The 22,807-nt window shown below is 42.5% G+C and overlaps 8 protein-coding genes across 21 annotated transcripts; 6 read left to right on the plus strand and 2 right to left on the minus strand.

Annotated features, from left to right (window-relative positions):
• Positions 1-3: 3 nt before the first annotated feature.
• LOC131215422 (peptidoglycan-recognition protein LA-like) lies at positions 4-4,471 on the plus strand. Its single transcript, XM_058209810.1, has 6 exons — positions 4-13; positions 89-295; positions 355-587; positions 660-866; positions 944-1,123; positions 4,397-4,471. Exons 1-6 carry the CDS (start codon positions 4-6, stop codon positions 4,469-4,471), a joined length of 912 nt encoding a protein of 303 aa, XP_058065793.1.
• On the plus strand, positions 1,133-9,358 carry LOC131211570 (peptidoglycan-recognition protein LC-like). 12 transcript variants are annotated; one of them, XM_058205097.1, is made up of 7 exons: positions 3,002-3,914; positions 4,050-4,170; positions 4,397-5,077; positions 5,150-5,380; positions 5,476-5,627; positions 8,773-8,926; positions 8,991-9,358. In XM_058205097.1, the coding sequence occupies exons 3-7, from the start codon at positions 4,522-4,524 to the stop codon at positions 9,299-9,301; spliced, it is 1,404 nt and encodes a 467-aa protein (XP_058061080.1). In that variant the 5' UTR covers positions 3,002-3,914; positions 4,050-4,170; positions 4,397-4,521; the 3' UTR covers positions 9,302-9,358. The 12 variants fall into 12 exon arrangements, with proteins under 12 accessions (XP_058061107.1, XP_058061080.1, XP_058061098.1 ...); XM_058205115.1 differs by lacking the exon at positions 4,050-4,170 and having other exon boundaries at positions 3,002-3,807; positions 3,867-3,914; XM_058205150.1 differs by lacking the exons at positions 4,050-4,170; positions 8,991-9,358 and adding exons at positions 8,113-8,260; positions 8,322-8,594 and having other exon boundaries at positions 8,773-8,909.
• Positions 9,359-9,376: 18 nt separating this feature from the next.
• LOC131211632 (RING-box protein 1A) lies at positions 9,377-10,100 on the minus strand. The gene is made up of 2 exons (XM_058205195.1): positions 10,028-10,100; positions 9,377-9,926 (listed from the first exon to the last, which is right to left on the minus strand). Exon 2 carries the CDS (start codon positions 9,895-9,897, stop codon positions 9,568-9,570), a length of 330 nt encoding a protein of 109 aa, XP_058061178.1. The 5' UTR covers positions 9,898-9,926; positions 10,028-10,100; the 3' UTR covers positions 9,377-9,567.
• A 67-nt stretch (positions 10,101-10,167) lies between these two features.
• Positions 10,168-11,345, plus strand: LOC131206266 (SOSS complex subunit B homolog). Its single transcript, XM_058198754.1, has 2 exons — positions 10,168-10,306; positions 10,377-11,345. Exons 1-2 carry the CDS (start codon positions 10,287-10,289, stop codon positions 11,065-11,067), a joined length of 711 nt encoding a protein of 236 aa, XP_058054737.1. The 5' UTR covers positions 10,168-10,286; the 3' UTR covers positions 11,068-11,345.
• A 50-nt stretch (positions 11,346-11,395) lies between these two features.
• On the plus strand, positions 11,396-16,404 carry LOC131206264 (ubiquinone biosynthesis protein COQ4 homolog, mitochondrial). Its single transcript, XM_058198753.1, has 5 exons — positions 11,396-11,465; positions 15,190-15,469; positions 15,564-15,768; positions 15,842-16,065; positions 16,132-16,404. Exons 2-5 carry the CDS (start codon positions 15,222-15,224, stop codon positions 16,283-16,285), a joined length of 831 nt encoding a protein of 276 aa, XP_058054736.1. The 5' UTR covers positions 11,396-11,465; positions 15,190-15,221; the 3' UTR covers positions 16,286-16,404.
• On the plus strand, positions 12,181-14,259 carry LOC131206263 (UDP-sugar transporter UST74c). The gene has a single exon (XM_058198752.1). The coding sequence runs from the start codon at positions 12,762-12,764 to the stop codon at positions 13,806-13,808; it is 1,047 nt and encodes a 348-aa protein (XP_058054735.1). The 5' UTR covers positions 12,181-12,761; the 3' UTR covers positions 13,809-14,259.
• Positions 16,405-16,627: 223 nt separating the features above from the next.
• LOC131216404 (uncharacterized) lies at positions 16,628-18,146 on the minus strand. The gene is made up of 3 exons (XM_058210887.1): positions 17,170-18,146; positions 16,970-17,103; positions 16,628-16,908 (listed from the first exon to the last, which is right to left on the minus strand). The coding sequence occupies exons 1-3, from the start codon at positions 18,084-18,086 to the stop codon at positions 16,715-16,717; spliced, it is 1,245 nt and encodes a 414-aa protein (XP_058066870.1). The 5' UTR covers positions 18,087-18,146; the 3' UTR covers positions 16,628-16,714.
• A 902-nt stretch (positions 18,147-19,048) lies between these two features.
• Positions 19,049-22,280, plus strand: LOC131206179 (ubiquitin-conjugating enzyme E2 N). 3 transcript variants are annotated; one of them, XM_058198621.1, is made up of 3 exons: positions 19,049-20,268; positions 20,335-20,527; positions 21,221-22,280. In XM_058198621.1, exon 1 carries the CDS (start codon positions 19,493-19,495, stop codon positions 19,946-19,948), a length of 456 nt encoding a protein of 151 aa, XP_058054604.1. In that variant the 5' UTR covers positions 19,049-19,492; the 3' UTR covers positions 19,949-20,268; positions 20,335-20,527; positions 21,221-22,280. The 3 variants fall into 3 exon arrangements, with proteins under 3 accessions (XP_058054604.1, XP_058054603.1, XP_058054602.1); XM_058198620.1 differs by having other exon boundaries at positions 19,049-20,527; positions 21,221-21,421; positions 21,480-22,279; XM_058198619.1 differs by having other exon boundaries at positions 19,049-20,527; positions 21,221-22,279.
• Positions 22,281-22,807: the final 527 nt, after the last annotated feature.

The following is a 22,807-nucleotide window of genomic DNA, read 5'->3' on the forward strand; positions in this document are numbered from 1 at the left end:
TCAATGTTTTATTGTAACGCTATATGTTTAAAAGATTGATGGGCATTCTCTGTAAATAATTTACCATCTGTAAATTTTCGCATTACAGATGGACAGAACAATCAAAGCAATCTTTTGCTGCCGAACAACACAAACAGCGTAAAGTACGAGCGGTATATCGTTTACAGTGTCATCCTGCTATTTGTCGCAGCAGCTTTGGTCATTTCGTGCTACTTTCTCTACAAGTCGCTTCCTGTCCGCGAAGAGCCCAATGATCAAGGAACCATTTTTGGTAACAATTATGTCTCGCACACTAGTAAGTAGCAAGCCCACTTAATTGCACCGAACGAAGGTTTCAAACTTTTATCCGACTAGTCCCAAATCTGGGCAATGGACACATGCTCATTGACCGCAACAACTGGGGAGCACAGCAAGGAGTGCAGGGGAAGTACGAACTGGTTCCCCCGATTCCCTACGTTTTGATCACACACATCGGAGTGCACTCGCGGCAGTGCATGAATGTGCACACTTGCTCCATCCAGATGAGAACCCTCCAAGATGCCGCTATCGCCGAAAAGAACCTTCAAGACATACAAAGTAATTTTTACGTACGTTGTTCTGAAACCCGCAGCAGATTGTGTAGAAGAGTATCGTAATAACCGTCAATGTGTACAACGCAGCTTGGTGGAGACGGCAATGTCTACGTTGGACGTGGCTGGAATAGGGCGAATGCGTACTCCATGCGTACTCTGGCGATTTGCTTCATGGGCGATTATGGCCGCTACGAGCCAAACGAAGATCAGTTTTCAGCTCTAGAACATCTTCTTACATATGGAGAAACGCACGGTCTATTGACACAAGACTTTCGGCTAGTTGCTCATAGTCAGGTCGGGACATAGCATTGCCTTTGGTTTATATAGAGAAAAAAAAACTGTATAAATATCCATTGGTCTCACGCTTACAGACACGGTTCACTCGCAGTCCAGGCATTAAACTGTACGAAAAAATAATCAAACTTCCACGATGGAATCCTTGTGGAACCCCAGGATATGAACACTGCGGCCTAGAGATCGGTTTGCCAAAGGTTTGGGACCTAGAGTATGGTAAACCAGAGGTTTCCTTTACCAGCAATGGTACGGTCGAGGTAAGTAGTAACATCACGACCGAAACGGAAAGTGCAACAATTCGACAGACGGCTAATGTGACGGAAATAGTATCAACATATTAGCGGCATCGTAGTCAAGCCAAGCCAATCTAACTACTAAGCCAAAACTAGGTAAGCCAAATTTATCTTATTAAATCGCAATCAGTAGTTAAAAGTGACAATCTATCAGCAATGGCTACTTTTAACGCCGTATAGGATCATAGTTTTTGTGCAGCCGGCCATGGCTTGTTTCATCAAAACGCTATCAATAAGTCAATACAGTTAGTCTCGTGCAAAAGAATCGTGCAAAGATGTACAACGATCGAAAGTAAACTACGCAAATGTCTAGATCTGTCGAATTGAACCACAGCTCTTATTTGTTCCGGAGTGGCTGCTCGTGCCAAAAGGAGCAAAATTCTTATCGGTTGAACAGATGCACGTCCAGCGAACACGGTCTCACTTTACGACGGCTCGCCCTGCGTTCGTTTGATGTTCAAGGAGTTGCGTCAACAGTAGTTTCATTCACTTATCGGTGCGATTTGATGCCCCACAAAAAGTCATGATGTTTGTTAAGCGATATATATAATATATGAAATATTACCCGTATCTATTCCGAGAAACAGCACGTGTAGCAAAACATATGAACAGCGATATCGTCGATAGCTGAGTTTACTAGTAAATTGACATGCTCCCTCTGTTCAGAGGGTTTGCAGCTAAACCGTACCGTAACTATCGCGTGTATCATATGTAAATACGAAAACAGGAAGAGTTCCCAATCATATCTTGGTTATTGGTTGGTAACTCAACCGATAACCGGTTTGCTACGAAATATGAACTGTGCGAGCCGATGTTATCTCAGCACGAGGCTCGGCCAAACAGTGGCCACCCATTCATTAGTTCAGCCCATTCGAACGTTGGGCAGTGTATGTAGCGAACATCGCGGTGTTCGTATCCGGTTATCAGTTGCATTTTCCTTCGTTATCAGTGAAAAGAGCGCTGATTGAAATTAATTGTGAATTTCAAACAAGGCGGACAGCTTCGATAATTGCAGATACACTAGCGTTCCGCAAAGGAGGTTCTCGCCTTCCTTCCAGATGATGGTCAAACAAAACGAAAGTGTTCGCTCCGCACACACCACAAAGGAGCAAACCACTCGTAATGGTGCAGATGTCGTAATTATCTGTAACCTGCTATGGCCTACATGACAAAGCGATAAGCGACAGATCTTAAACCGTTTCCGAGAACTAGCTGGCGAACAAGCGTCCAGGAGATTCACCGCTCACGGTCGTCAATGCATCGGCAATATTTACGATTTTAAAAGATGTCCCTTCGTAGATGTCCTTTCCAACGTTTCAAAAGTTGGGCCCCTCGTGTTGACTTACTGGACAGACTGGACGTATTTTAAACATTTAAACTGAACCCTTGAAGCATTCTTTTGATTCGTGTCATCGAATTGATTAGTTTGTGTAGATGTAATGAATTTGAAATTAATTAATATTGCACATGAAAAGTGCATGGAAACTTCAATAACGGAAACGCAAAGAAGAACGACTGGACATAAGCGGCATTAAAAAGGACATTTCTACAGGGTTTCATCCACTCAAGCAAAGGAAGTAGAAAATGTACCGGGCAAATCACAGCCGCTTTCTAGCCACAGATCAATGCCGTTTCACGCAAAGGGCACGCGGGAAGATGTTTCGCGTAACATTCCAACACCCCTTTTGCAAATGAACGGTGAAAAACAAGTATGTTTGCGTTGTCCAGCGACCACGTCCAATGCGATCCGCACTGCTTACTTGTGGTTGTGGGTTTCACGGAACTGATAGTGTTGGTTTGGCTCGAACCGAGCCCCGGCGATGATAGTAACTTTCAGATCGTAGAAGCAAACGGATCGCAGTTTCCGTCGTTGCCGTCGTAATCGGTTACGGGGTGATCTTTTCCTCCAAAGCAGTTCGAATTCGTCTTTGTTGGTTTGTTTTCGAAGGCTACTCGGTGCTGGTGCTGTTTTTTCTTCGTACTATGCTCATCACGAATCAAAGAGAGGAAGAAAAAAATGTTAAATGCAAATTTATTAAACATACCTAGGCGTGGGATCCTAGGAGGATGAACTTGCGAAGAATTTTGAATCCGTTGTTCGGAACCGATGTGAAAAACGAGTTCCTGTAAAAGTGGTGTGTGTTTGATGCAGAATTTCTGCACTCTTTGTGCATTCGAACAGTGTTTGCCTTGTGCGTTGCAATGAGCCTTTTGCGATCCGGAAGAGGCAGCTTTAGCTCATAAAGAAACTTCACTATTTGCTTTGTCGAGAGGCCGCGAGAGTGACGACTGTTGGGAGGTGGATCAGTGTTGACGGCTCACAAATACCAAAAAGTCCAGCAAATTGTGATCCACGTTTTTTGTTCGTCACCTACTGATACAAGCAAAGTAGGCAAACAACCTTCACCATATCGTTACCGCGATCGGTTAACTCGCTTCGAACGCTAGTGTGTTGAACCAGGTTCACTGTTTGCGTCCCACGGCCGGCTGTGATGCGATGCATGTATTCACATTCTCGCAGCGCAGCGTTCAGAAGTTGTGAAATATATCAAAATTAAAGAAAATATTTGCGTACTCGAGAAGATCAACCGACAGGCGAAAACTTTTCAGTTCGAAAGTGCATGATTACTACACTACTGCATCTAGTGGTGAGATTTGGAAACAAAGGCTTGTGTGCAAAATAACAGTGGTCTTCTATTGTTTGTAGTTTGTGATTATATGTGTTACATGGATCGTCGCTTGGCGCTGAAGAAAGGTACGATCGCACTCTCTATACATCGGAGAACAAATTATTGCAGACACTGATTGTTGATTTATTTTGAACACAATTAAACTTTGACGAAGGAACAAGTTCATTTTTTCACATGATATGTACAATTGATATCAGCAGCGAGGAGTTCTGAAGTAGAACACAGCAGCATTCGCTCTTATCAGCACTCGTCATGTTCAGTTGGCCTCGCTGTAAATAATTTATATGTACTGAACGATGAAGAAGCACTTGAAACGCTATTGTGAGTATTTTGTGAAAGTTGTATTCCGATGTAAGGGATTTTTTTATTATGCAATTCCTATATACGCAGTAAATTGCAAAGAATTTCAAGCAATGAAAGACAGTCAATTTGAGGCAATAAAATAATAGTTCGGCTGTTTATGAACAACGGATTTTTTTTAAAACCCCAGCCAACTGTCGGTAACGATGTATTTATAATAAATGTTATTATCTTTACCATCTATTAGGCAACGTCAACGGTTGGTTATAGCAACGTGAATATGTTTCCGAAGACTTCATTTGATAGTGAGGCGACAGAATAGACCCCAAAATAATCATCCTAATTAATTACTCATCATTACGCAACCGCGGGATGGCGAAGGCAAAACATCCCGATTTCGGGAACCAACCCACGGTTACCATTGATAGTACTGCGACTCAACAAATATCCGCGGGCGATGGAATAACGTTGCAAAGTAATGTTCAAGACACTAGCGCAGTAACCAGTACCACGGACAGTACCAGGGGAAGTCTTTCCAATATCTCTACGACATCCATCAAACAAACAGACAACAGAGACGATAATTCGAGCGCCTTCGACAGCAGCAGTGATACGGAGTGTGATGATGAAACAATTACACGAGCCATTGAAAGGATACCAAATGAGCTAGCTCCCGGAGAAACGCGTATGATTCAAAATGGGAGGCTAATGTTGGGCACAGAAACCATCAATCCTGGGCTTCAACCACCGCCTACCATTGGGTCTATAGCGCTACAAAACTCTTCGGATATCACGTTCGGCAATAAAACCTACATCAAGGGACAGGTTGTGATCAAAAATATCTATCAGGATCGATTAAATGGTTCTGCCAATGCTGGTTACCAAGAACACGAGAAGGACGCGGTGGAAACTAGCTCCAGTAAAAAAGGTACTGCTCGCTCGGAACACCCGGAAATGTAGACATTACTAATAGTTTCTGTGTGTTTGTTTGTTCTATTAGAACCTCCGGCAACGTTATCTTCTCAGGCTAAATCCTGGCAGTCTAGTCTTAAGGCATTAATTAAAGATAAGCCTCTGCTGAGCTCAATACTGATAATAACACTGATCTGCTTCCTGAGCGCCGGTGTGGCGGTTATTTGCATCCTCACTGCGTCAGGTAAAACTATTTTTAGCCCTCCGATTGGCGATGGAGATGATGACCGTGTCAATGTCCCTCCGGAAAAGGACATAGGTACAGGAAGTTCTGAACAAGATGAAGCACACGACCCACAAGATTCTCTCTTTGAAGTGTTGCCTTAACCTCAACTCGGCCCCTTTCCTTCGCAGAAGGTGATATTTTCCCCGATCCGAAGCCATTGCGGCTGGTAACCCGTACCGAGTGGCTTGCTCAACCACCGCGGGAAGTATTAACCGATCTGAAGCTTCCGGTCAACAACGTCATTATTGCACACACCGCCACTGAAGGATGTACTACACAGGTAATGATAAAAATGTTCAAAGTTTGCAAATGATCTGTGATCATTCAGTAAACTTTGTTAAGCTTGTAATTAGCTAAACGGACATTACATACTTCGAATGTCAATAGCGGGAAATTTCATATGCTGTTGATGTGCTTGTGGTATTGGCATTGTTTCATTGACCTGTGCACCAATCAACATTTGCCATGCATCAAATAATGTATGCAACAAAACCAACAATTATTTTTCTCACGGGCTTTGTTAAAATTATGCCCCCATTTTACAACAGTAATGAATGGAAAACATTTAAAACATCCAACAACGCACTTATCTAGCATCTCTGTGCTAGAGATGGATGGATCTGTGCTCCGTACTACATTTATGTTTAATACCCATCTAGCCGAAAAATTACACAATCGCCTCAGTTGTCCGGTCTGTTGTCAAATATATGTGATATCTGTCAAAGGAATATCAAATATGTTAACAATCATTTTATGTTTCAGCGTGTGAAAAGCCAATCAATCGTAACATCGGTCGTGCGTTCAAAATCATCACGAAGCATTGCTTCATGACCCAGATGAAAAACTGTGAATACGTGTGAATTTTTTGTGTAATATATTTCTTCGGATTGAAACACATTTAACATACTGACACATTTACACATTTACACCACATTTACTGGTAGAATCACAATTGCACAATTTTCATCACAACTATACCTCTTTCCATAACACAACATTGAATGCACATTGAACATTTTATGTGTTTGCTATATTCAACAGCACGCAGCCAGAATCCTTTGTATAACTAGATTAATACCTTTCCCTTCTTCAGAACACATGTATCGATATGGTTAGAAACATTCAGAAACTACACATGAACATATTTAACGACATTGGATACAATTTTCTCATTGGTGGCGATGGAGTTGTATATGAAGGTCGAGGATGGAACAAGAAGGGCAAACACACTAAAGGTATGTTCCTGCTAGATGGAACTAGAAGCTGGCAGTCGAATGAAACCACAAAATAGAGCCTTCCTCTGGCTTTCTATCAATTTAACAGGCTACAATACGATCAGTGAAGGAGTTGCTTTCATAGGCGATTATGAAAACGTTGACCAGCCGACGATTGCACAAATGGAACAGTTATCCAGCCTGCTTCTACACGGAACCAATGATGGTAAAATTACGAAAGATTATAAATTGTTTGGCGCAACCCAACTTAAAGCTAAGCTAAGCACAGGAAAATGGTTGCTAGAAAAGATACAATCAATGCCACACTTCAGTTTAGACAAACCAAAGAAAAATAAAGAAGAGCAATAGATCAACTTACGCTTCAAAATCATTATCTGTAAATAAAATGTAAAGACCAGCAACATTATTACATTTTACATTAGCAACATTTTACAAACATTAAATCACATTGCCTAGCGTTGCTCTGAAAACATCAATATAACAACACCAACTCAATGCTCAACACTTCATTTTCAACTCTACCATGAATTCTACTTCTATGAGTCGCTATTCTACTACATCCCTTTCTAAAAAATTCTAACTCCTAACAGCTAGCATGCATTGCAAATGTTAAGTATATTCAAACATTGCATATGGATTCGAATAAGTTCAGCGATATCGGATACAATTTTCTGATTGGAGGTGACGGAAAAGTATATGAAGGTCGTGGATGGAATAAAGTTGGTGCCCACTTAAAAGGTATGTTTTCTTGTGGAAACGTTTATGGACAAAGATCAAACGGTGAACCACCTTTTCTATTGGATTCACAGACTACAACACAATCAGTGAAGGAATTGCTTTTATTGGAAATTATGAAACTATCGACCATCCTACGGATGCGCAGATGAATCAGTTGTCTAAATTGATTCAAAACGGAACCGAGGAGGGCAAAATTGCAGTGGACTACAAACTGTATGGTGCCAGTCAGTTGAAAGCAACTCTAAGTCCAGGCAAATTTTTAATGGAAAAACTGAAACTCTTGCCCCACTTTAGCGAAGAGAAACCTACCGCTATTTACAGGGCCAGTCGTTGGAAAACAAACAATCCAACTTGAAATCATTTTCCACCACCGAACGATCGCCAAAAGACTGAACGCAGTACATCATATTGTTAGGGTCATGCGTTACCAAGCTGGTAACAATAAGTTTTAGGAGCAATAGGATTGAACTTTGTGCCTCCCTTTGAAACATCTTGAACTTTGAGGATGATGAAACATCTTGTGCTAGAATGAAAGCGCAAAGCATTAGTGTAGCCCACAATATATGATAAAATAATGTTGTTTAATTAAGCTTTAGCCTGTAATGCAAATTTTGGAAAGTGTACCAAATAGTGACTATGTGACGCAAAGATTGTCTGACTCAATTTAAAACACATCCGAAAACTTTGGTGCACAGAGTAAAGCCTAACACGCTTCCTGTTGCGCGTATCAGTCACCGAATACGAAAACTGAGGTCAAATTAGTTAGTTATACTGCTATCCCGATCTTTACAGCCAGCGTGTCGCCTACGAGTGCGTTACTTGCAGCTTTTTCATATGGACGGCAAGAACTACGATGACATAATATATAACTTTCTTATTGGAGGCGATGGCAACATTTATGAAGGGCGTGGATGGAAGAAAATCGGTGCACATACGCAGGGTAGTGACCAATTCTTCATGTCCGCGTATCAGTCGACCACTAAACTTATTTCTCATTTCAGGATATAATTCAAAGAGCATAGGAATCGCGTTTATTGGAGACTATAACTACGTCGACACGCCCTCGGAGAAGCAAATGGAACTGTTGCAGAAAATACTACAATTTGGTGTCGAAAAACGACACTTGGGGGCGAAGTACAAAATATATGCTTCCGAGCAACTGGAACCAACTGCACCAACCGGGAAATTACTGCTATTGGCATTGCGGAAACTTCATCAGTTCGTCGACAAAACACAAGAACACGCAAACAAATCCATACGTTCAGCATAATTAGGTTAGTTGTTTCAAACGCGTGAAGCTAAAATACAAAATGCAAGACTGGCGAGAAAAAATGGAAAGTTTTTTTTCTTTCGTTATTTTATACTGCGGTTTATCTATAGTGACGATTGTTGCAGTGCCCTTTTAACGTCTTATGCACTTTCATGATTCTCGTAAACGTCTTTCTTCGATAGGCCAACTGTATGTACCACGTGAAGCTAATTCAGGAGTTCCACATAAGCCCCGAATCAAGAAATTTTTCTGATATTGCGTATCAATTTCTTGTTGGCGGTGACGGGAACGCATACGAAGGAAGAGGATGGACGAAGCAAGGAGCACACACTAAAGGTAGTAGGTAATATGGTCATTTATGGATCACGAAATTGTTAACGCTCTTTATGCCCATCGGCAGGTTACAATGTGGACAGCATCTGCATAGCCTTCGTGGGAACGTTTATTAAATTGAAGCCACCAATCGCTCAGCTGAGTGCTGCCAAGCAACTAATACAAATGGGGTTGGATAACAATTATATTGCTTCCAATTACAGCTTGTATGGCCACCGTCAACTAGCCCCTTTCGAGAGTCCCGGCCAAGCGCTGTACGACATTATCAAAACTTGGCCACATTGGTCGAACACGTTAGGCAATAACCATTGGACGGATCCGGAAGCAGCCGATAAGGCCGGGACAACGCGTATCAGACGCATGACAAACAACGTTTAACCTCAAAGAGACTGTGATGAAATACATTCAAATAAATACAATTACGTTTGGATAGCTTTAAAGTACTTGTCAGAGTTCTCGAAACACTTCAATTTATTACTGCCTTTGCGTGGCTTGATTTTCTTGACGATATCACAACATGTTTATTTTTGTCTCAGATAGCATCACGTTCATGTTGTTACGGTGTCCGGATGTGTTGAATCAGAAAAAAGCGAACAAATGTATTGGCCGTTCTACTGCACAGTACTTGCGGCGTGTATCCGTTTCTAGTGGCCGTACTTTTGGAACTCCCATTCCCTGTTGTCAAGCGGGCATACCTGTCGGGTCTTGAGCCAGCGAGAGATGCAGTGGAAATGGAACGCATGATTACAGACTCCCCAGGCGACCGTACATTCCTCGCTGGTAGCCGATGCCTGGTTGGCTTGGCACTCGATGCACAGATCCATAATGTGATTTCGGCAAATGGCGCAATTGTCCACGACGATGTCCCAAGCCCAAAGGGCTACCGCGTTCCACTTCTTGACCTCGAAACGCTTCCGCTCACCACGACTGCTGCTAGAGGTCGGTGCTTCAAACTCTTCCTCATCGATATCCATATTTCCGAATTCGCTTAAAACTGTTTTCTCTGAACGAGCCACAAGTGCATTGGAATAAATTACTAATTCTGCTTGGCGAGGTAACGAAAATGTTCGCAAAACAAAGAAAATTCTTGCAAAGGTAACTTACCTCACAATCCGCGACCGTGTGTTGTGCAGCACAAAATGACAGTCACGGACGCTCGTCGTTTCGTTGTTCGTTTTTCGCCCGTTTTTTTTTTGTTTTTTTTCTGCCTTCTCTTTTCACTGTTCAACAGTCAAATGTCAAAAGGCTCTGACAGTCGTCTTCGAAAACTGAGGCATTTACTTCACAATTCTCTATCATGCAAATCGGTGATTTTAATGCAACTTAAAAAGGAATATTCACTTCAACGCAAGCTGACAATATAATGGCCGGGAACATGTACGGGTGAGTAGCGCACATCGCACTTGCGGAGCCCTGATCAACATCAACCTGATCGCCCCACTCTTCTTTCCAGGCCAATGCCAAACCATCCACCGAACCCGAATCCAATGGATCTAATGGCAATTAAGGATATTTATCCGGGTCTCAAAAATATCAACGTAATCTTCATTATCCTCGACATTGGACCCGTTACGCTAACGAAGGAAAATCGAGAGGTGCGAACATTTAAGGTGGCTGACCAGAGTGCAGCAATCAACGTTTCGATTTGGGATGAGCCCGGAAAGCAACTATCGCCGGGGGATATCGTGCGACTGACGAAAGGTTACTCCGCTATTTGGCGCCAATGCCTCACGCTGTACTCGGGAAAGAACGGAGAAATAGTTCGTCTAGGTGATTTCTGCTACAATTTCAATGAGATGGTAAACATGAGCGAACCGAACCCCAATCTAAGCCCCTCGATACCACCGCCCATTCTCAACAACGGTTCCGGCGCTGGCCCGAACAATGGAGGAACCAACAATAACGGTACCGGAAAATCAATCGGAGTTCCTAAATCGATGGCAAACAGTAATCCGCTGCATCAAGGCGGCGTGTCACAATCCAAACCGCACTCGGCTACGACTCGTTACGCCGTGGCCGCTGCAGCAGCTGCTGCAGCAACACCGCCAGCTCCCAGTATCATGAAACCATCTCAAAAAAATTCCCCCCGTTCAGGACGGAACAATCAGGGTAAAAGCACTGCCGTGAAGAATGATCGAAGATAGCAGTTAACTCATCCTTTTAGTGCACAACAAACAATTGATGGTAGTTTCACCTAGTACACAACCGACCAGTATGCTGTTGAGTATCCAAGCTAAGTTTCTGCTCTGAGGCATATTTATAAAAACGTAAAAATAGTAAACATTCCTACTAGGATCCACAAAAGTTTTTGTCTTCTCAAATGTCTGCAAAACAACTGCATTTCCTTACTTTTTCTACACACAGAGTGCATTTTCGACAAGCACTGTACTTTTCGCCCGTGCGAGCGAACATAAAATAAACAATGCGTAAAACTTGCCTATTCCTCCGAATTGCACTTTTCTTCAGTTGTCAACATAGGCCAAAAGAAACAGCAAGTGGGTGACCATAATTGTTTTGAAATTGTTTATACATTCGCCTAAGAGTAAGTTTTGCTAGTCACTAATAGATACATGAAGATACATTTTCCCCTCGCACTCTTTATGCATGGGAGAAAATTGGTTGATCACATGTTGAAACCCATCATGCAATCGCACACATAACTCCTGTCAAACTAATCCATTTTTGAGTTGTTGATTGAAGCATGAAGTTCAAGGTTTTATCACATCTTTTTGCTAGCCATTCGCATTTTTGCAACATGCAGTAGCAATAATGAAACATCACGCAATCCCATGATCCACAATCTTGGAGTGCTGGTACCAAACAAACGCAAACGAGATATCTGTCAAATTTATGTTGAGCCGGTTGTCACGAACACCACCAAAGTGAACCCACACACACGCGACTTTTTAAAAGAGCCGGCGAAAATTGTGTTATTATAAATTGTGAAATCTGTACGAAATGCTTTAATGTTTCTTGAAGGGGAGACTTCAATCAAAACATAAAAGCCTTCCTGTGTAAAGACGAGTATTTTACAGAGCAATGTTAGTTTGTTGACACTAAATGAGAGACCTTGATTCGCGAAACTTCAAACGTCCCAGTGTCAAACGCAGTAACCCACACTCCTACACAATATCACGTTCCTATTGAATTTGTGACTTGGCGGATGATCTGGCCTGCTTCGCCAATGTTGTACACATTTAGCGTTAAAGCAAAGAGTCGTTCGTGTCAATTGGGTAATTCGTAGACCAGCTAGTACTATCGCCACGAGCGAATAATTACGAAAACAGTTGCTCTAATAGACCTAATGAGCAAAACCGTGACCACGAAGATATTCTCCCGAGGCAGATCTCCGGACCATAACCGGATATCTCGTAAAACTTTTGGCGATAAGTCTTCTGCAGCGAAACCAGCGCCAGAGATGGCTTAAAAGTGGAATTGCAGTATTCGGCAGTCAATGTTCTCTCACCGCCACCATAGTGTAGATGCTGTAACAGCAAAGGAATAATCGAACGTAAGAAAAATCCGTCCGGCTACAAAATACACGGCAAATGAACGAGTTGTAAGAATGCTGCATCGATCCAGCTGCAAGGAATACGTTAAACTAACGGTGCAGAATCCGAGGTCGGTATCTTGCCTCGCTGTGCATCAAAAAACAGGCCATAGCACGATTCTTCATCAATATCGCTATCGAGGGATCGCCTGCGAGATCTATCACTACGAGCTACGTCAAAGTTGCCATTACAAGAATCTCACCATCCCCGTCCGGTAGAGAACACTGGTATCGGAGGTTTCGCATCGGATGATTTTAAGGCAAACAACGTTATCTTAATTTACGAATATGCGCGCACTAGCCGCAGATATGGCCAGCAGCATGGGCGGAACGGATGGTGCACAGTTTCTCCAAGTATCAAGCGCCATTTTCTACGGTCTCTCGTCGTTCCTAATTACGGTTGTAAACAAAACCGTACTAACAAGCTATCGATTTCCTTCGTTTCTTGTGCTCAGCTTGGGCCAACTGACTGCAAGTATCGTCGTACTGTTCGTGGCCAAGCGACTCGGAATCGTTAAGTATCCTGATTTCAGCCGCGACATCGCGCGCCGCATATTTCCCCTCCCGCTTATCTACCTCGGCAACATGATGTTCGGGTTGGGTGGAACACAAGCCCTCAGTCTGCCAATGTTTGCTGCCTTACGCCGCTTTTCCATACTCCTTACCATGTTGCTCGAATTGCTGGTGCTCGGCATTCGACCGACACTCGCGGTAAAGGTGAGCGTTTTCGCAATGGTGGGTGGCGCCCTACTGGCCGCGCTGGACGATCTATCCTTCAACCTGCAAGGCTACCTGTATGTGATGATCACCAACACGTTAACCGCTGCCAACGGTGTATATATGAAGAAAAAGTTGGACACGGCCGACATGGGCAAGTACGGACTGATGTACTACAACTCACTGTTCATGATTCTGCCTGCGTTCTTTGGAACGTGGCTAGCCGGTGACCTGGACAGAGCATGGCAGTATGAAGGCTGGAACGATCCACTGTTTGCCGGTCAATTCCTACTGTCGTGTGTGATGGGCTTCATTCTGTCGTACAGCATCATCTTGTGCACCCAGCATAACTCGGCCCTCACGACGACGATCGTCGGTTGCCTCAAGAACATCAGTGTAACCTACATCGGTATGTTCATCGGTGGTGATTACGTGTTCTCGTGGCTCAATGCCATCGGCATCAACATAAGTGTCACCGGAAGCCTGCTCTACACGTACGTCACCTTTCGTAAGAAGCCGAGCAGCGGTTCCGGGAGTGGTTCCTCCGGCAGCGGAGACACCAACTCCACAGACAAGAAACTGTTGTTACCCGCCGGTGGTCGGATCGATAATGTTTAAGATAGATTTCTGCGCGAGCATAAGAGGCGACAAGTTTTATCGCCAAAGGATCATAGCATAATTAACAAAACCAAAGGGAAAAACGGGCGGGCATATATATTTATAAAGACGCAGATGAGGCCAACAGCATCCTAATTGTGTAGCCAGTGAAGCAGCCAGTTCACCATCTCCGCATAGTGATAGTTATGTACAGTTTATCGTAGCTATCCAACGGATAGATATTTTTCCCGAGCACCTCGTGACAACGGAAAAGTATTCAAAATCACTGTACACATATTTGCAATTCCGGTGTGATGCGTTTGACCACTCAGTCGGTTTGATATTAAACATACGCGAACGAACAATACGCTATGCGACATTACTTTAATTTAATGTATTTTAATTTAAGTGTATGTAGCGTGGACCGTGTTTTGATGCGTACCACAATCGCGTAATATTGAATATAAATCGCTAAGGTGTATAAAATTGTATAAAAATCAATGTTTTGCGTGTTTTTGGCGAAAGAAATTGGCTGCGAAGGCTTAACTGTTCTGTGCATTAAAAGCTGTGTCCAGAACAACGAACAGTGGTCGTCGTAATGGCTACTTTTAAAAGCCATTGCTGCAGTGTAAGCGAAACGAACGAAATCGATATAACCTTTAATCAACTAAGACGAACAATGAAGCCACACACACGGTGTTACATGCTGATGTACACAGTGCGTTCCAAAGTTTCCAGAAAACCAGTTTTTTGGTTTTTGTCTCGGTGTACTTGTAATACATACTTCGGCTGGAGAGTTGTGAGATGAATAATGCCCTTGAACCAGGGCTTGTGTCTTGTCTTCTTGTTGTGCGCGTCTTGTTTGTTTGAAGATTACACAAAGCTGGTCTAGCACACAACTGATGATTAGAGCGACGGCTGCCTGTGAAGGGGAACAATGAAAATGGCTCTCGTTTCAAATACAGTGCCAGAGGTTCAACGTCACAATTCATTTTCCATCATTCTATGACTTGATTCGTATTCAGTAATTCTATTCCATTAAACATAAACCACCTTAGAACGATCCACCACCCTTGCATACAAAGAGGCCTACAATTATACGTTCTTTGGCTTCCGGATCCGGTTTTACTTCTACGGTTGACTATGCAGCAGATAAGCATGGTACCGTATGATTTCTGTTCCTCTGTCGTCGTATGTAAACGCTGAATTAAATGACTCCCTTCTGTAGATAAGTTCATTGGCCACCGTTATTAACGTTTGATAGTACGTATTATCAGAGACATTTCCGAAGAAAGTGGGCGAAGCCGCTATGAATTATCTTTGTAATGTAATGCATTTTACAACGCACGTTCTAGCTTCATATGAACTCGGTTGATTATTTTTGCATTATGTTCTATTTCAGGTTCACGTTAACCAGGGTAAAGCGAAGTTAAAATGCTACAACTATGCCCTCGTTTGGTATCGAAACCAATTATTAATTATTATACCAATTATCGAATGTTGACGACTTCATACGCCCGGATACAATCTGCAACCGTTCCCTCCGATGGCAAAACAAACGATGACCAAGTGGTGGACCAGTTTACCCAGGAGTTTCTGCGAAATCAGATCAAGGTTAGCGAACTACAAAGACTTATCCTTAGCGTTGGAAGTTCAATGGCTGCTTTGATTGATCCGCGAAGGTATGCTCTGGAAAACGGAGAAAAAATGGTGTAATTGAATTCTGTGTTTTCAATCGATGATTATGTTTCCGTTGGTTTGAACAATTTATTTCAGACATGATATGATCGCTTGTTTAGGAGAAACCACTGGCAGAGAGGCACTTGAGAATATAAAACATGTCATGGAAGCTAATGAAGAAGGTCGGCAAATTCTTTTAGAAAAGCCGCGCATTAACACACGTACAGTGGACATGGAAGCATTGGAACGGCTTCCGGAAAATACTTTCGGCCATTTGTACGTCACATTCATGAAGGAAAATGTCCGTTACATTTAATCTTATCAAATAAGATATACTTCAATAAATAAAGCGGTCTTTACTAATCATTTTGCAGAATATCACACCTGACTCACGGATGGAGACCCGATTTCTTGACGATCCGGAGCTCGCGTACGTTATGACACGCTATCGCGAAACTCACGATATGGTCCATGCTGTTTTTGGTATGCCAACTAATATGCTGGGAGAGGTAACGATCAAATGGATCGAAGCGCTCAATACGGGTCTTCCCATGTGTTACGGTGGCGCCGTTTTTGGGGCATTCCGACTTCGCCCCAAGTATGCATTTTGCTAACGATAGGAGGAAAAGTTTGTGTTCTGAAGTTAACATTTTTTTTTTTTCAGACAACGTCAAAACTATCTTCGACAGTACCTGCCTTGGGCACTTAGAAGTGGAAGGCGCATCAGGCCCCTGATGACGGTGTACTGGGAGAAAAGGTGGAAACAAGATATCACCGAGTTACGCAAAGAACTTAACATCGAACTAATAAAGTGTTGATCCTGCCAGAGTACTTCGCCAGTAGTGTAATGATTTTTTTTCTAATTAAAACAATGTCTTTTGTTATTTCAACAAATTACCTTTTTGCGCTGTATCATATAACGTGTTAGTTGTATCAAAAATACGGCACGGCAATAAACTAAAAAGTATTGGTAGTGCAGATTTTTTTTTTTCAATAAGTAAGCTATGAACGATGTAGACAAGCTTTGCTCAACATATGCATAATCGTTCGATGCTTCCGTTCCGCAAGACGAGTGCATATTGTGGGCTGGCCAACAGGACCAACGTCTAAGAGACTGGTATTTTATATATTTTTCACAAAGGCCAGTTTGGAAATAGCCAAGCAATTGTTTATTAATTATATTCACAACCTAGTCTAAATCGCTACTAAACACGACATGCTCTGCAAACATTTTAAATTTTAGATAACTAGAATTTTAGTTCATATTTTCTTGGTTTGAGCACTACAGTCTTTTTCGGTGTGCTGGATAAAGTCGAATTCACCGATGGGCGACCTAACAGTAGTTCCAGCAAACGGCGGTTGTAAAGTTCGGGCAACATTATGTTCAAGTCAACAGCATTCTGCATAATTTCGGAACAACCTCGTAAGTTTTTTCGCCAATCTAAAATCAGTATAATACAGTTTATTCATAATCTGCAGAATAATTTTTTAATTTGACTTACACTGATAGTCGAACAAACGAACGAGGATTGATGCACACTCTGGTTTCATGTCATGCTTCAGAAACATCTCCATCAGTTGGTAAACCTTTTCGACGTTGTTGTCCAGCAGCAACGAGTAGCAAAGATGGCCAACCCTGAAAATGATGCATATAGGCATTGCATAGTACGAATACGTCGTTTGAATCAGAATTTCAGCAAACCTTTTACTAGTGACTGCCCGTATGGCAAAGTGTCGATCGAACAAGGTTTTCGACAACTCCTGATCGCTATGCCATATGCTGTGGAAGCTTTTATCCCACAAGCTGCAAATAGGAAACTCGTGCCGATGTTCCGTTAAACAAAACTCGCAGAGCCTCATCACGGAAAGTAACGCTGCTTCGCTTTTTTTATCAATCGTTTCGTCGATTATTTCCACCAGAATACGATCAATAACTGGCATCTCGTCAATGTCACATTTTTCAACGATGTGACGGTAAGTTTCCAGTGATTTCACAGTATTTCCCATTTTCCATTGGCATAAGGCACGGTAGTGCTCGAACCTCTGAATCGGTGTAATGCGAACTGAATCCACTGCGCCTTGGTCAACAGCGAGCACGGTCAAACGTTCCAATTTGTCCATTTCGCCGTTACTTGCTACGTACTTCAGGAGTTTGTTCATGGTTGTTTGGGATGGTAGTTTCTTAAATTGAATTAATTGTTCCAGTAACAGATTCACGTCCTCGTGCTCGTGCTCCGCCAATGCCGTAGAGATGAGATGGTCCACTTGAGCAACGTCCATTGAGCTAATGTTTAGTGCTAACGGATTTTGCGTAATTTCATTGTAAAATTTGGCTATCTTGAACGAAGTTCGCTGGATGCTTCCCATATTGTTACGTTCCTGGGAAAGCGGCCGTTCCGATATGCTGCTTTCGGCCACCTTTGGTTGACCATCGCGATGTCGACTGTTTAGTACTTTCCATTTGAGCGTTTTGTTTTCTATCAACTCAATGATGAACGAATCGATAGCATTAATTTTGGTACTTTTCCGCTGGTAATTGTTCAACCATGTCAGCAGCCACACACTACTGGAATCGCACAAAACTGGCGCCCGTTTTACAGAAGAAAGCAGTGTGGCCATTTCGTTTGGATAATTCCTGATTCATTTGAACTTCTGCAGCGCAGTTTCTGCTGATGTAAATTTGTTGTTTACGTTTTTCCTGCTGTCATACTGGCGGGCTACATGAGACGTAACGTAATGTTTTTGACCAAACTGATGCGCCTCTGTCAAAACGTTTACGGGTCGGCGAGGCGTAAACCCGAGCGTAAATACTTTTTGCATACGCTTTGCTTACAAACAGAGGATGATTTAGGTTCTTATTTGCTGGTATAGCAGCCATATCTAAAAAAACAGAACACGAAGCGTAAACGATTTGACATTACAAATTAATTTTACGCTAGTTTTCACGCCTCATGTAGCCCCCACCAGTTACTGTACGAACAGCTGATGATGACCTTTTATAACTTAAAAAATGAAAAACACTTGCTTTGTGTAGCTGTTCACCTTCGATGCCCAGCTTATTTCGTCACTCGAATGCAACACAGCACTGCTTGAATATTTCACCTGTAAAATAAAAAAACAGAATAAATTGGTCAGAAATCAACTTACCTCTTCGATTTTTATTTTCGAATTCGAATATTATTTTCGAATCAACACGAATGTAAACACCTTTGACATTTGACAGCACTGGCCATTTGCCGGGCTACACGAGCCGTAGCGTAACGATTTTGGCACTTTTATATTAATGCCAAACTGTTGCGTTTATGGTCAGCCGACAGCAAATCCGACCGCAAAACCCGTTACCAAACGCTTTATTTACAAACAGAGGATAATATAAGTTCTTGTTTGCTGGTATAGCAACAAAATCGAAAAAAACAGAAGGAAATATTTAGAAATGAAGACCTCATGTACGCAGCCTAAGTTCCGCAGCGTGTACGCAGCCTGCGTTCCGGAGCCTTTTCCGGGCATCTTTCGCATCTTCTGTCTCTTTCTGGCGTTCTATCTCTTTCTGCCTCGCTGAAAGCAGACAAGAAAGAAGCTGAACCATAATTTTCGTGTTCCTTCACGCGAGTGCTGAAAAAGTCCGTCATTCTATCGATTTCGTCGTCGTCACTGTGAGCTCAACGCAGGCAAATACAGCAGCGGGCGGCTTTTGTACTCTTAAATTCTCTGCGGAAACATAAAGTTGAGGAAAACTAGGCAAAAGAGTTGCATTTACGCTCGGAAAAAGGACAGGAAAAGCTGCTCCCATTGACAGACACCGAGAAGGCAGAAGCCCTAGAGAACGCGTTCACGCTGTCAAATTCCGCATTCGCAGGGCGCCGGGACGGAACGCACCGCATTGCACGAGCGGATTCTGTAGGTTGGCGTTGATACGACCGAAAAGTCTTGAGGCATTGGGTGGTGCTGCAGCACGAAAAAAGGCGTACACCAACACACAAATACCCGCTGGTGTAGTTTCGGAAAAGAAAAGAAGGCAAACAAACATGGCTGCTCTGCCTCGTAGAATAATTAAAGAAACGCAGCGCCTGATGCAAGAACCCGTGCCCGGCATCAGCGCTATTCCGGACGACCAGAACGCTCGCTACTTTCACGTCATTGTGTTCGGCCCTGAGGACTCACCGTTTGAGGGGGGCCTATTCAAGCTCGAGCTGTTCCTTCCCGAAGACTACCCGATGTCCGCACCAAAGGTGCGTTTCATAACAAAGATCTACCACCCCAACATCGACCGTCTCGGGCGAATCTGTTTGGACATTCTGAAGGACAAATGGAGCCCGGCACTGCAAATCCGGACGGTGTTGCTGTCCATACAAGCGCTGCTCAGCGCACCGAACCCGGATGATCCGCTGGCTAACGACGTTGCGGAGCTGTGGAAGGTCAACGAAGCCGAAGCGATCCGGAATGCGAAGGAGTGGACGCAACGGTACGCGAACGATAACTAGAGTCTGGCCGTTTCCGTTTGTCCTCGAAAGCCGATTATCGTTTAAATAACAACCCCGAAGAACCAAGCGCCGGTAACTGTAACTGTGCAAGCAGTAGCAGTGTCCGCCTCTAAACAGTAATAGATCCCCCCTAGCCACCAGCCCTGTATCCCAGAAGACTACAGAGTAATCGCTTGCGCGAACGCGTTTTACTCTGCGTGAGTGTCTGTATGTGTGCGCGTTCGTGTGTGTAATAAAAATTGTTTTCAAAATTGAAAATTGGACGAGCGAGTTACAAAAGCCACCACAGCTGTCAGAGCGTTCTACGTTTATCGTCAACGGTAAGAAGGATTTGTCCCGGGCCGGAATGAAAGCCAACAGATCAAACGTTCAACTTGTACGCTCAGTGATGTGGGTGAAAAACGGTTGCAGCTCATGTCGCATTACCTTGGCTTTGTGCCCACTTACGGAAGTTCGTTCAACTACATCCAGCTTCAGCTGACCAATAGACGTGAACAGCTGATTCCGGCTGACCAATGCTTGTGTAGAACAGTAGACAAACACCATGGAGAGAGGGAGTGTATCGAATTGCAATCGAAGGTAAACATATTGATCAATGCGCTTGTTCATGCGGCCGTAATTTGAGCCTCGTCCCCCCTTCCCCTCTCCCCCCTGCTGAGTGGTTTATTTAAAAGCATATTTTGAAGAAACATGGATGGCCTTGAAGAGAACAAACAATAACGTTTGCTTCTCGAACATTCGCCCGTGAGTTTACGTGCGGGCTGTTCGGTCGATCGCTCTATAGTTTTGCATGGCCAACAACGATCCTGCAGAATAACGTATATCGGCAGAACAAAGAGCAGTAGGTATTTTTTCACAGCTTTGTCTGTTTGCGCTATGAAGAAGTTCATAATAGGGCAACTAAGGGTTTATTTATGAAGAGTTATTAATCCATCCGGAACAGCATGAAACAGAGTATGAACAGCCAACCTAGTCACGTGAAATCCTTAAATCGCCAACGGTTTCTTCGATGCCTAATTGTATTAAACTTTGCACGCGTGTAAGGTAGCAATCCAATTAAAAATGAAAAGAGACCAAAGCCGTTACCTATTCGAAGATATTAACACTTCTAACGGAGTTCACGCAAAGTCACAAAATATTCCCATCTAATGCAACTTACATCGAAATTGATTTATGGAAATTAACGCTTCTGAATTATGTAATTTCAAATCTGATTTAGATGAAATCACCACAGTAAAGATTACTAATTATAACCTTCCAATGTCATTTCAGGTTACAACGTTTGGAGCCAGCTATGCAGAAAAATTTTCAAAGTCACAATTATCTATTGTGTCTATTACACACGCAATTTTCTTTCCTGTTTTGACACATTTAGTACTTGAAAATGTCGCTAGCTTTAGTAAAATTTATCAAGGAAAAAGATGTTAAATGCCCCAGAGAGAGATAAAACTATTTATGAAAATTGAAATGAAGGTAAGATACATTTCTCACCTCTATGTTGACGATTAACAATGCGTTACTCTCTTTTTAGTGCACAAACGCATTATGTTTATATGACCTCTTTTCAAGAAGTTTCCCGTTGAGTTAATGGGTAACGATTCAGTTTGGGAGAAGTTGGAATTTAGTGGCCAGTTTATATCTTAGCAGCGAACAGAAAAAGGCCTTGAGCTAGTTTTAATACTAGTGAATATGCGCGAACATAAATAAGTAGTTGCATCACGGGCGCGGTTATGCACTGTGCTCTAATGCACGTTTAGACCCCAACGGAAATCATGAAAAAGTTGTAAGGAGACAACAAAAGAATCCTTGAATGATATTGCAAGTATATGCGATAATGGAACACACACGTACGCCCGCATGCACAGGCTCGCGCATGATTGTAAAAGACAGTCAAAACAGTTTACGTAATTCTCTGTCGGCAGTATAGATTAAAAAAGAATACGTCAAATATTGAGACCCTTTTTCATAAGTAACGGCAAAAGAAAGAGTAATTGTAGTAATAATTAAGATGATAGGGAAAAGAAAGCACAGAAGGAGAAGAAAATGAAGCATCGAAAGAAGAACAGCAAGATATAGAAAGTGAGTCAATACACGCAGGAACACGCTGAAAGGTAGCACCGTACGTACGATAAACTCTTGGAGCGAGCCCAATCGCTATTGCTATCTGTTTCACTACAAAGTCTAATATTCAATTCACAACATCAAACATGCGATTAAAGACGCAAACGAGAAAACAAAAAGAAGTCAAGCAAAAACACTATTGAAACAAATGTATATTAGTATGGGAATTATAAATAATTGAATGAAAATCTCTACCGAAAGTATTGATAAATCATTGGTTGACAAATGAGAACACGGCTTTAGTTGGTGTTTGTGTCAGGTGAGTGACTAATGTCCATTCCTATCTAGCAGGACAAACAATCGTGTTTTGTTTCGATTCAGTCGTCGGTAGTGATACGTAAATGGATATTATTTTCCGTCCATGTGAAATTTGTTTTGGGTGAACGTTTTCCTGCAATAGTCCCAAAGACTTGTTTCGTTATATCATGATATATATATTATACTGATTGATGCTTTGACTAAATCCAAAATTCATCAATACGATCCACGCTTCCGTTGACTAAAAATTTGACGGTTTTAACGGTTGTCTTAATGAATACAAGAGATGGAAAATTCATACACTTTCTACAAGCGAAGCCTATTGTCCTCCGTCCATAATACGCATCATTTAACTCATTGTTATTGGGTGGAACTGAACCCATGCTGGAGATGCTAGAATATGGGTTGAAGGATACGGCCTGTAAACCATTCAAAACATACCTTAACGTCGTACCTTGCCTAATAATCATCACATTATCA

This window comes from Anopheles bellator, chromosome 1, assembly GCF_943735745.2.
Source record: "Anopheles bellator chromosome 1, idAnoBellAS_SP24_06.2, whole genome shotgun sequence".
In the NCBI taxonomy this organism is placed as follows: domain Eukaryota; kingdom Metazoa; phylum Arthropoda; class Insecta; order Diptera; family Culicidae; genus Anopheles; species Anopheles bellator.

Coding starts and splice junctions, on each gene's coding strand:
- LOC131215422 (XM_058209810.1), top strand. Junction 588..659: donor ACATACAAAGTAATTTTTAC/GTACGTTGTTCT, acceptor TGTACAACGCAG/CTTGGTGGAGACGGCAATGT. Junction 1,124..4,396: donor CCAGCAATGGTACGGTCGAG/GTAAGTAGTAAC, acceptor ACCATCTATTAG/GCAACGTCAACGGTTGGTTA.
- LOC131211570 (XM_058205124.1), top strand. CDS start 4,522: ATGGCGAAGGCAAAACATCCCGATTTCGGGAACCAACCCACGGTTACC. Junction 5,628..8,772: donor CTGAAGGATGTACTACACAG/GTAATGATAAAA, acceptor TTTCTTCGATAG/GCCAACTGTATGTACCACGT. Junction 8,927..8,990: donor GCAAGGAGCACACACTAAAG/GTAGTAGGTAAT, acceptor GCCCATCGGCAG/GTTACAATGTGGACAGCATC.
- LOC131211632 (XM_058205195.1), bottom strand. CDS start 9,897: ATGGATATCGATGAGGAAGAGTTTGAAGCACCGACCTCTAGCAGCAGT.
- LOC131206266 (XM_058198754.1), top strand. CDS start 10,287: ATGGCCGGGAACATGTACGG. Junction 10,307..10,376: donor ATGGCCGGGAACATGTACGG/GTGAGTAGCGCA, acceptor TCTTCTTTCCAG/GCCAATGCCAAACCATCCAC.
- LOC131206263 (XM_058198752.1), top strand. CDS start 12,762: ATGCGCGCACTAGCCGCAGATATGGCCAGCAGCATGGGCGGAACGGAT.
- LOC131206264 (XM_058198753.1), top strand. CDS start 15,222: ATGCTACAACTATGCCCTCGTTTGGTATCGAAACCAATTATTAATTAT. Junction 15,769..15,841: donor TCACATTCATGAAGGAAAAT/GTCCGTTACATT, acceptor ATCATTTTGCAG/AATATCACACCTGACTCACG. Junction 16,066..16,131: donor GCATTCCGACTTCGCCCCAA/GTATGCATTTTG, acceptor TTTTTTTTTCAG/ACAACGTCAAAACTATCTTC.
- LOC131216404 (XM_058210887.1), bottom strand. CDS start 18,086: ATGGCCACACTGCTTTCTTCTGTAAAACGGGCGCCAGTTTTGTGCGAT. Junction 17,104..17,169: donor CGGGCAGTCACTAGTAAAAG/GTTTGCTGAAAT, acceptor CATCATTTTCAG/GGTTGGCCATCTTTGCTACT. Junction 16,909..16,969: donor TCGTTTGTTCGACTATCAGT/GTAAGTCAAATT, acceptor TACTGATTTTAG/ATTGGCGAAAAAACTTACGA.
- LOC131206179 (XM_058198621.1), top strand. CDS start 19,493: ATGGCTGCTCTGCCTCGTAGAATAATTAAAGAAACGCAGCGCCTGATG.